We start from the raw sequence: 12077 nt of genomic DNA on the forward strand, positions 1-12077 counted from the left end.
CCCTGGTTCTGAAATTTCCTATTGAATTACACCATTTTCTACCACTTTGGGCACCAGAAATTCCATTGATTTTAAATTCCAGTGATTTTAAATTCCTTTTGTTTTAAATTCCATTTATTTTAAATTCCATTTATTTTAAATTCCCTTGCTGTGCTTCAGAGCCAAATTTATTGCTAAAACTTCTCTCTATTGTCTTTTTTTCTTTCTAATTCTACAATTTATTCACCTTTTTTTTTATTTCTCAGATTTATCCTCCCTCCCAAGACGTTCTGCAGGGGATTCCAGGGTGGATCTGCCCCTCACTCTACTCTGAGCTTTTTGTCTGATATGATTCTGCTTTTTCTTTCCTGTTTCTTTTGATGATGCTGAACTTGACTGTGCACAATCAGCTTTCCAAGGATTGAGATTCTCACAAATCCAGTGCTCAGAAGTGGGGTGGTGGGATGAGGAGATTCTGCTGCCTCATCACCCCCTCACCATTAATAATGCAAGAAAAGGATTCCAGAGAATGCAACTCCCAGAAATATCCCCAAGGAATTCCACATCTGCACAGCTTTCCCATGGTAACACCTCCAAACTCCAAATTTTTAGGCCAGCTCTCCTAAAAATTCCATTTTCAGCATAGAAAAAAAGAGCCAAGGGCTGGAAAACCCTCCTTGGTCCCTGCAGGGCAGAAATCCCACAGAGAGCTGAAGGGTTTTATCCTTGATTTGGGAACTCACAGATATTGGGGTTGTCAAATCTAAGACCCAGTGAGGGTTTGAGGAGGAAGCATCCCAAGCAGAAGAAGAGGAGAGGATACATACAGCCACGATGAGGAAATCCAGCCAGCACCAGGCGTTGGTGAAGAATTTCACAAATCCATAGGCACACCACTTGAGCAGCATCTCCAGGATGAAAATGTAAGTGAAGACCTTGTCTGCATACTCCAGGATGGTCCTGATGGTTTTCCTCTGCTCGATGTAAATATCCTCAAAAGCCTGGAAAAAACCAGGTGCAAATGTCATTACATGGGATTTATTGCACGGTTCAGGAGCTTCAAATGACACTGAGCTGAGTTCAATGAACAGTTAAAGATGAGCTAAATATATAGATTTTAAATGTTTTTAAATTAAATATTAAAAAATTTAAAAATTAAAAATATATAATATATATAATATATATTATATACACATTATATATTATATATATTTTATATATTATATTATTATATATATTATTTAAAATATATTATATATAATATATCATATATAATATATCATATATAATATATTATATAAGATATAATATATTATATTATATAATATATAATGTATAATATATATTATATCTTTTAAATATATATTATATATATAAACACATACACACTATATACAAATATATGTGAATAGATAGATATAGATATAGATATACACAGATATATAGGTATATAGGTATATAGATATATAGAAATATAGATACATAGAAATATAGATACATAGAAATATAGATACATAGAAATATAGATATATAGATATATAGATACATAGATATATAGATACATAGATATATAGATAAAATACACATATTTTATTGATATATATAAATCGAACATAGAAAATTGATTTTGTTCCAGTCACAGCTTGGACTTCATGGTGTTGGAGAGCTTTTCCAAGCTCAGTGATTCTGGGATTTTTTGATTCTGTGAAATGAGACATAGATACAGGCTGACTTTTCTCCAGATCCTAGCATTTCTAGTCGAACCAGGATCAGAACCCAGATTTGAAGGCTTTGTTTTTAATTTAAACTAAACAAAAAAAAAAAAAAAACACTAATAAAAGCTTGTGTTGCTTTCCAGGTAGGAATTTCCAAGATTTGCTTTTTCCCAAAATTTGCTGTACACAGATATCCCCAAGCCCCACACCTCTGAACTGCTGGGGTTTTACTTTTTTATTTTTTATTAATTTTACTCACCAGAGCCCCACTGCTCAGGAGGATCATGAAGATGATGAAAGTCTCAAACCAATTGTGCTCCACAATTAGGAAACAAGTTTTCCTCAAGGTCCACCACGACTTTCCCAGCCCCTCCTCAATATTGACCTGACAACACTTGCAGCGCTGCATACAACCTGGAACAGGGACAGGGCACAATTTCGCTCAGGAAACACAAGATTTAAGGTCAAAACATTAAATTCTCACTGTCTAGAAGCAGTTTTGATGTCACCAATATGAACCACGCTGAGTGAGTTAAAATTTTTGTGTTCTTGAGGGTTTTAGGGTTGCTTTGCCACTTCTGTGCCCGGGCACCAGAACTGACATCAATTTGGGAACAGATCAGCTCGTTCTATTTGGTGTGGGCCATGCTCTTGAGGACACAAATGGAAAACTTGCTGATAAAATAACCTTGAACCATTTAAAGCATTTTTGCCTTGGGAATTCCTGTTACGATCAGCTCTCGAAAGACATCGAGGCCAGTTACAGGAAAGGAAAAGTACTCTGCTTCTGAGTACTCGAGGCATCAGCTGCACAAAAATCATCTTGTTCTGCTACAGGTCATCTCTGATTCTTTAGAAACTCCCCCTCTGAGGGTGAGGAGGCCCTGGCACACCCCACAAGAGAAGCTGTGGGTGCTCCTGGATCCCTGCAAGTGTCCAAGGCCAGGCTGGTTGGGGCTTGGGGCAAGCTGGGATGGTGGGAGGGAGTAAATTTGGGTAAGTTTGAGGTCCCTTCCTACACAAACTACTGAATGATTTTATGATTTACATCCTAGCAGTGGCAGCTGCATCTCTGAGAGCTTCACTTTGCAAATTCCTCTGAATTGGTGCACCAGCATGCAAGAAGGGCCTCGAGATAAGCTGAGAGCCAGCCCTGATCTAGGCTGGTGGAAGAGGTTTTACAGAGAGCCAGAGAGAAGTTTGATAAGAGGATCCGTGTTTACCCCTGGAAGAATTTCCTACCAAGGTCGCTGACATAGAAACCAAGAAAGAAAAGGAGAAATAAAAGAAACCTGCAATTATTCCAATGAGCACTTTGCGTGTATGAGTAAAGTGTAAACTTAGGAGTTTTGTAAGGATGTAAAAAAGCATGCATGCTATCATAAACACAGTTTGAAACCTTCTGAAAATGGATTTTTTTTTTTTGCTTTGTGTTGTCTCTGTTTCTGTCTCAACTATGAATCGGGCTGACCTAACCCTGAGGGGAGCCCACCCAGAACACCCCCAGAGCCAGAGAGAAGTTTGATAAGAGGATCCATGTTCACCCCTGGAAGAATTTCCTACCAAGGTCGCTGACATAGAAACCAAGAAAGAAAAGGAGAAATAAAAGAAACCTGCAATTATTCCAATGAGCACTTTGCGTGTATGAGTAAAGTGTAAACTTAGGAGTTTTGTAAGGATGTAAAAAAGCATGCATGCTATCATAAACACAGTTTGAAACCTTCTGAAAATGGATTTTTTTTTTTTGCTTTGTGTTGTCTCTGTTTCTGTCTCAACTATGAATCGGGCTGACCTAACCCTGAGGGGAGCCCACCCAGAACACCCCCAGAGCCAGAGAGAAGTTTGATAAGAGGATCCATGTTCACCCCTGGAAGAATTTCCTACCAAGGTCGCTGACATAGAAACCAAGAAAGAAAAGGAGAAATAAAAGAAACCTGCAATTATTCCAATGAGCACTTTGCGTGTATGAGTAAAGTGTAAACTTAGGAGTTTTGTAAGGATGTAAAAAAGCATGCATGCTATCATAAACACAGTTTGAAACCTTCTGAAAATGGATTTTTTTTTTTTGCTTTGTGTTGTCTCTGTTTCTGTCTCAACTATGAATCGGGCTGACCTAACCCTGAGGGGAGCTCACCCAGAACACCCCCAGAGCCTCTTCCCTCACTCCCTGCTCACCTTCTGTGAAACAGGCATCGGGGTCCAGGTACTCCTCGGGGGCCTCCACGGGCACCTCCTCCACCTCAGGCTTGATGTCGATGGTGCTGCCCTCGGAGGAGCTGCTCTCGTCGAGTTTCTGCAGCACAAAACCCCAACACAACCAACACCAAACATCAGCCCCAAAAAACACCAAACCTCACGAGGACTCAGCTGTTCGTTCACCGCATTTGCTGTCATGGAAGTTGTTTCCTCACTTTAATCACTGAGATCCTGACCCAGCTTATGTCTCATGTTAACAGGACAGACAGGATTAAATATTATTATATTTAATATAGGATTAAATATTTACGTTATGAAAGGTGTCCCTGTCCATGGAGGAGCTTGGAACTAGATGATTTTTAAGCTCCTTTCAAGCCAGGCCGTTTTATTATTACATATATTTTACTATGATAATATATTTTTCATTTATATATATATTTAGTTAGTTATTTTTACACTGCATTTTATGATTACACATGTATTATTTATTTTCTATTTTATTTTACTAAGATTATATTTATTTTACTATAACTATGGTAAATATATATTCTATATATATTTACAGTATATATAGAACATATATTTATTTAGAATATATATATAGAATATATAAATATATATATTAAATATTAAAATTAAATATAAACATATTTAGTGTATATAAATATATAGTATATATAAATACATAGCATACATAAATGTACAGTATATATAAATATATTGTATTTATACTATATTCCTTATATATATAGATTTGTTATTTATTATTTATTTATTATATATTTATTATTATTTATACAATACTATTTATATATCTCTATATATATATACCATATGTAGTATATATATAACCATTCTATGATTGCATATATTTATTTTATATATATTTTTGAATATTTGTGGCTTTCTACAGAGCTACTAGCACAAGAAATTCCGTTTTGAGTGCAAAGACAACATCCCAATACAAACAAAAGTTGAGTGCTGGAACTACCCAGCTCTCCTTGCCCAGAGGTTTCCAGGCCCTCCCAGTGGACTGAATGCCCCAAGTGGATTTGGAGCCCTCCCATCCAACGCCCCGAGTGGATTTGGAGCCCTCCCATCCAACGCCCCGAGTGGATTTGGAGCCCTCCCATCCAACGCCCCGAGTGGATTTGGAGCCCTCCCAATGCCCCAAGTGGAATTGGAGCCCTCCCTCCCTTCCAACGCCCCAAGTGGATTTGGAGCTCCCAACACCCCAAGTCAGTTTGGAGCTCCCAACACCGCACGTGAATTTGGAGCCCTCCCAATGCCCCAAGTGGATTTGGAGCCCTCCCTCCCAACACCCCAAGTGGATTTGGAGCCATCCCTCCCAATGCCCTGAGCAGATTTGGAGACCTCCCAATGCCCCAAGAGGATTTGGAGCTCCCAACACCCCAAGTGGATTTGGAGCCCTCCCTCCCAACGCCCCGAGTGGATTTGGAGCCCTCCTCCCACCTCCTTGCTGCCATCAGGATCCGTGTCGCTGCTGAAATCCTCCGTGTTGAGGTTCTCGAAGTCGGACTCGCCCACAGCGATGGGGACGCGCACGGTGAGGTTGGGGTTGTTGATGAAGGACATGTGGTCCTCGTCGATGATGTACTTCTCCACGCTGCTGCCGATGCCGCTGGTGGTGCCGTTGCCGTTCTTGAGGAAGTCGATGTCGCGGTTGATGTCGGCGCCGGTGTGGTTGGCGATGCAGTTCACCTTCTTGTCGTACAGCTCGTCCAAGGGCTTCACCTCGTCGGCCTCCCTCTGCTTGAAGTGGGTCTGCATGAACTCCCTGACCTTGGCCTTGGTCCAGGCGATGCCCTTCTTGATGCGGATCACCGAGATCTGCAGGTTGTTCATCTCGCCGTCGTCGTCCGTGGCTGCCAGGTTGTCTGCGCTGAAGGAGCTCAGCAACAAGGCCAAGAACAGGTTCAGCACCTGAAAGGGAAGAGCTGATGCTGCACTGACACGCAAAGGGGGGGATTCCCAAAGCTGAGCAGAGCTCTCAGCGCCCACACCCTGCTGATGGTGCAGAGCTGTCACCAAACATCAGCTCAAACTCATCCAGGTGCCCAAGTTCAAGCTATGACCCCCCCTGATGCTGCAGAAAGTTCCCCGAGGAGTGCCAGGGGTCCAGGGCAGGTCCAGGGGTCCCTGGATGGAGCCCCTTGCAGGGTCTGGACTGCAGATGTCAGAGAGGGATTTAATCCCCACGGGATTTAAATTCAGCCTTACTGATTTAGTCCCATCTCTGCCTCAAAGAAAATGGGGGAAATCTCGGCATTTTGAGTGATCGCTCCCAGCTCTACTTCCTCACCCACATTTAGTGACCATCCCCAAGATTTATTTTATCAAAACCCTTTGGCAAGACAGGACCTCTCAGAGAGCTCACAACTACTTTGAAGAACTGCGACCGTTCATGTGACTTCATTCTTGCTCACATTTTCCTCCACAGACTTTTCTTCATGAAATTTAAGGCCAGAAGGAAGCATCATGATCTAGTCCAACCTCCCACACAACAGGCCGTGCAGTTTCACAGCCCATTCCTGCACACAACAGCACCTCATGACTGAGCCAGTGGGCAGGTTTTAGAAGAAACCTCCATTCCTCAATTTAACACTTCAGGACCTTCCCCTGTGCACCAAATTATTTTGTTTTCCTGCAATTAAAATGCCAGGTTTTGCTTCTTTTAGCTTATTTTTCCCCTCAGGTCAGGTCTGCACACTTTGACTGAGGCTTTCAGACTTTCAAGACTTTCTTGCAAAATGCTTCATTTACAGGTGACTGTTTAAGGTCCTCATCAAGCAAAAAACATCTTTAACATTGTGCTACCAAAATCTACTGATTGATAGATCAAAGGCCAAGAGGGACCTCCACAGAGCAGGAACAGGCTCACAAACCATCACTCCCTCATCCTGGGGGTCTCCCCAAGTCCTACCCCATCCAGAGGCAACCAAGAAAGCCCACCAGTAACCATTTACTGACCACTAAATTTCCGATGACCATGACCATCATGAAGACAATCAAGCACATGGCCTGTCCTGCCACTTCCATACAATCCCACATGGTCTCAATCCACTCCCCACACAACACACGGAAGACAATAAGGAAGGAGTGGAAGAAATCGTGCATGTGCCAGCGGGGTAGCTCACAGTCCGGACTGATCTTGCAGACACACTCCTTGTAGCTTTTGCCAAAGAGCTGCATCCCCACCACGGCGAAGATGAACACGATGATGGCCAGCACCAAGGTCAAATTCCCCAAGGCACCCACTGAGTTACCAATGATTTTTATCAGCATGTTCAGAGTGGGCCAGGACTTGGCCAGTTTGAAGACTCTCAGCTACAAAAAAAACCACCAAAAAAACCAGGTATTGAGCAAAGAGGAAAATAAAGCAGAACTTCCTAAACAACAACCATCTTGTGTTTTACATAAAGGTAAGTCCATGCTTCTGCTACTGAGGGTACAGGGGGCAGAGAATGCTTAACCTTTCTTTGAGCATTTTGTACTTTTGTAATCACTTATTCCCCACACAGAAATACTGAGTTATTCCCAAAGGAGAAGTCACCCTTCCCTGCCCAAATGCAACAAGTGCTGTTCAGATTCCATAAAGAGCAGTCATGAAGAAAAAAGAGACCATAAAAAATGGCACCATTTGATCTCTGTCCTCCCCAAACCCAGAAAATTTATTTTCCCTTGTACTATGTAAATGGGAAAAATTCCTTATGTGATGGGAAGGGCGGGAACTGTATCAGGGAAGGGATAGGTTGGATATTGGGAAAAAGTTCTTCCCATGGTTGGGCACTGAGCAGGGAATGGTCACTGCCCCAGGGCTGCCCCAGCTCAAAGGATGTTTGGACACCACTCCCAGGGATGCTCAGGGTGGGATTGTTGGGGTGTGGAGCTGCACTGGATGTCCCTTGAGGGTCCCTTCTAACTAAGGACACTCCATGATTCTGTGGTTCTAAGCTCCACTACAATAACACTGAAAAAGAGCTGGAATTTGGAATACCAAACGGAAAGATCGCAGCACGGAAAGTCCCTCCACATCAGCCAGACTCAGCTCCATCAAACTCAGGGAGACAATAAACCCATCAAAGATGTTCCAGCCTTCCTGAAAATAATAGTATGGATCCATTGCAATGAGCTTCAGGAACATTTCTGCTGTGAAAATCCCAGTGAAAACCTGGAGTGGGGAGGAGAGACAGACAAAGAACACACAAAGAGTAATTTTTAACCTATTTTCAGATCTTCAGGCTAAATCTCAACAATGCAATTGATTCAAAGTCCAAGCCCACATCAATACTCCAGGCATCCCAGCAGGAGCAGACCTGTGGGGAGCATTTAGCAGATTTCCTTACCAGATTTCCTACAGAGAGCACGTGCTCGAACTCAGGGGTCATGGGGTGGTGCTCCATGGCCATGAACAACGTGTTCAGCACGATGCAGATGGTGATGGCCAAGTCAACAAAAGGATCCATGACAATTAAGTTCACAATCTCCTTCAGCTTCATCCAGTACGGGTGGCATTCCCAGATCAGGAAGGTATTGGCAAATTTGTACCAGCAAGGGGGACACTTCCTCTGGGACTCTTCCAGCTCTGCAGGTTCAAAACAAAAAAGAGTTCAGGCTTCATCTCTGACGCTGAAGAATCACAAAACTGTGAACTTGGTGGAAATGGCCCTGGAGAAGAGCTGGGTAAAGTTTGTGGGCATCAGGGAGAAATTCTTCATGGAAAGGGTGGTCAGGGAGGTTTGGAGACCCCATCCCTGGGCATGTCCATGGAATGACAGGACGTGACACTCAGCGCTCTGGCCTGGGTGACAAGGGTGGGGATTGGTCACAGGTCACACCAAACGAACCTTGGAGCTCTTTTCCAACCTCAAGGATTCTTGGATTTCATGATTTTACTGAGCTCCATGACTTCTCCTCTGTCCCTACACAGCACCAGCACCAGGTCACCAGAACTGCAGTTCTAACCCTGTGCTTCAGCCCCACCAGGATGATTCAATGCAAATTATTCCAAATGAAGGGTTATATTTAACTCAGAACTGATCAAGGTAAAGCAGTTAAAACCAAAGTTACAGATTCTAAACTGCCTTTGCTGCCAGTTTTTAAATAACTGAGATGAATTCTGTGCTGAACACAGACACGGTCTAAAAGAGGAAAGAGGTGACATAATGCTGCAAAGCATTTTCAACAGGAATAACCTGATTAGGACTAACTACATCCATTTACAGAAATCAAACACAGAAATGCTGTGTCCATTTATTTTTTACAATGGCTTATCTCAAGTGCTTAGGGAAAAAAAAAAATACAAACAAGAAGTTGTACCCATTTGTTGACTTGCTGGTTCCAGTCAGGCCATGCAGCTGTGCACCCTCACCTTTTATTTTTTTATGGGAAGGGAAAGGACCACTGTGCTCTTCTTCCCATTGGTTCTCTGGTTGCTTAGTATTTAGTTGCCTTGGAATTTCTGAAGTTAAAAAGAGGCCCGTGGCACTGGAGCCCGTAGGCGTTTGCGCAGGAGGGGAGCGGCAGCAAAACCCTGCTCTGTTTCTAAGTATATTTAGTTTTCCTACAATTTTATTGCAGGAGACAGCAGGAATTTGAGATCATCAACCGCGTGTGGCTGCTGTTCATGAATTCTTGCTGGCTCCTGCATGACATATTGGGAAATCTCATCTCCATGTGCTGTCCATTCCAGAATTCCCACCAGCCAACAGCCCCTTTCTCTCCTGACAGCTGTCACATTGCAGCTCCCAGTGCAGCTCCAATCCTCCTCTCCCACTCCTGGAGCAAAGGAAGGTCTCTCCAGTGCTTGGGGATGACAGAAGACAGAATACACGGACCTGACATTGCCTTACTCCTCTGATCTCCACACTGCATTCTCTTCATTGTAAAACTACAACTCTTTGTTGCCTTTACCTCCATCTCTGTGCAATTTGGATGCCAAAACAAAGTAAAATAAAGTCCAATAAGTATTTCTTTATTAATAAAGACCCAAAAGAAGCAGATTTAGGCAAAACCATGCAGGAATATGTACTGCTCTGAAGCAGGGGGAGCTGAATTCCACTAGACCAGGTTGCTCCACGCCTTGCCCAACCTGACCCTGGACACTTTAGGAATGGGGCAATTTCTCTGGGCGATCCCACCCTCACTGGGAAGAATTCTGTCCCAATATCCCATCCATCCCTGCTCTCTGCCAGTGGGAAGCCATTCCCTGTGTCCTGTCCCTCCAGCCCTTTGTCCTAAGTCTGTCTCCAGCTCTCTTGGAGCCCCTTCAGGCAGTGGAAAGAGCTCAAGGGTGTCCCTCTAATCCCCAAACCACACCTACCCTCAACAAGGGTGTTGGTCAACCCAGTCATGACACTGTTGGTCCGATCCTTCCTTCCATAGGACGCATTCACCTGATCCATTGAGACCAAGAGAGACCCACCAGGCTTCTTCCTAATTTCGATCTCAGTGGTACCCTGAAAAATTCAGGTGGTGATTAATACAGACTTGAGTCTTCTCTCTTACCCACTCTCAGCCCAGAAATGCAGCACTTGGTCTGCATTTCCATATTCTGTATTTTCTATCATCTGTGCATCCCTCTGTCCTTCCCACCTTCCTACAATATGCAAGTGGTCCAACCAAAACTCAAGCCCCTTTTTCTGCTGGGTTGGACCAGTGCTCTGCAGCCTTAGACAAATTACAGACTGCATTTTAGAGAACATTTATAATAACATACAATGTCATTAATCCTCTGTACTAGAACCAAACAGATGGGCATGCTGGTCAGACCACGCTGAGCAGACCATGCTGACCAGACCACACTGCTCAGACCATGCTGACCAGACCACACTGCTCAGACCATGCTGACCACTACACACTGCTCAGACCATGCTGACCAGATGACACTGCTCAGACCATGCTGAGCACACCACACTGCTCAGACCATGCTGACCACACCACACTGCTCAGACCACACTGACCACACCACACTGCTCAGACCATGCTGAGCAGATGACACTGCTCAGACCATGCTGACCACACCACGCTGCTCAGACCATGCTGAGCACACCACACTGCTCAGACCATGCTGACCACACCACACTGCTCAGACCATGCTGACCACACCACACTGCTCAGACCATGCTGAGCAGATGACACTGCTCAGACCATGCTGACCAGATGACACTGCTCAGACCATGCTGACCACACCACACTGCTCAGACCATCCCACGCTCAGCAGCTACCTCGGGCAGGATGCGGCCCCCGGGCATGCTGGAGGGCGGCCCCCCGATGAGGGACACGACGCCGTTGCAGTCCACGGTGCTGTTCCTCTTGATGCTGCGGCGCAGCGTGGGGAAGATGCGCGAGGAGCGGCTGCCCTGGCTGTAGCCGCTGTAGCCGCTGTAGCTGCTGCGCCGGTCGCGGCCGCGGATGGGGATGAAGAGCGAGTCCCTCCTGCCCTCGCTCTCCTCCACCGTGCTGTGCTCGTCATCAGCAAATTCATTCTCTGAGCCCGGGTCACGGAAACGCCCCTTGTAGCTGAAGATGCTGCTCTTGCTGTTGTGGCGGGAGAGGAAAGGGGAGCCCGGGATGCTGAGGAGAGACTGGGGGAGGAAGAGGAGGAAAGTGAGTGTTGCAGCTCTCCAGCCACAGAAACAGACAACTTTCCCAGGTATCATTCTGTGAGAAGATCAAAGAAAAGAATGAGAAATAATTCTTATCTTAACTTGCTGCACCTGGTTTCTGTGAATGTGTGGAGTGTGTTATGGAGATTTGTTTATTAAGGGTGGTTTCTTAATTATCGAGTGGTGATGGCGTTTTGATTGGAGGACCAATTAGGTCCAGCTCTATCACAACTGTCTATAAAGGTATGGATTTCTTAATAAAGGAAATAATCAGCCTTCTGTAATACATGGGGTCTATGTCAGCTATTACCCAGCAGGGACCTGTTTGCCATGACACTGCAGTAAGGTGGAAAAATGATAAATAAAGTCCTCTCAAAATCAGGCCCTCTCTGGCTGATTTTCCAAGCAATTTCTTCTTTCTTTTAGAAGTCATTTATTCTAAGCCAAGCTAGCATTTTGCAGCTCCCGTGTGAAAGCAATCCTGTTGCGAGCAGTTTGTTAACAAAACCAATTTATTCCTGGGTCAAAACCAACTGGCAACTGTATAAACTGTTTAGAT

At 44.2% G+C, this 12077-nt stretch overlaps 1 protein-coding gene across 2 annotated transcripts in view; it reads right to left on the reverse strand.

Annotated features, from left to right (window-relative positions):
* The window catches only part of SCN8A (sodium voltage-gated channel alpha subunit 8), a 55812-nt gene that overhangs the window by 15452 nt on the left and 28283 nt on the right, over positions 1-12077 (reverse strand). For both annotated transcript variants that reach the window (XM_058822222.1, XM_058822223.1), the window contains exons 12-20: positions 11138-11497; positions 10234-10369; positions 8258-8496; positions 7909-8082; positions 6882-7238; positions 5364-5834; positions 3870-3987; positions 1954-2108; positions 807-980 (exon numbers count right to left, since the gene is read on the reverse strand). In XM_058822222.1, coding sequence (XP_058678205.1) covers positions 807-980; positions 1954-2108; positions 3870-3987; positions 5364-5834; positions 6882-7238; positions 7909-8082; positions 8258-8496; positions 10234-10369; positions 11138-11497 — 2184 coding nt within the window. The remainder of the gene's footprint in view (positions 1-806; positions 981-1953; positions 2109-3869; positions 3988-5363; positions 5835-6881; positions 7239-7908; positions 8083-8257; positions 8497-10233; positions 10370-11137; positions 11498-12077) is intronic.

This window comes from Ammospiza caudacuta, chromosome 31 (assembly GCF_027887145.1).
Source record: "Ammospiza caudacuta isolate bAmmCau1 chromosome 31, bAmmCau1.pri, whole genome shotgun sequence".
Lineage (NCBI taxonomy): Eukaryota > Metazoa > Chordata > Aves > Passeriformes > Passerellidae > Ammospiza > Ammospiza caudacuta.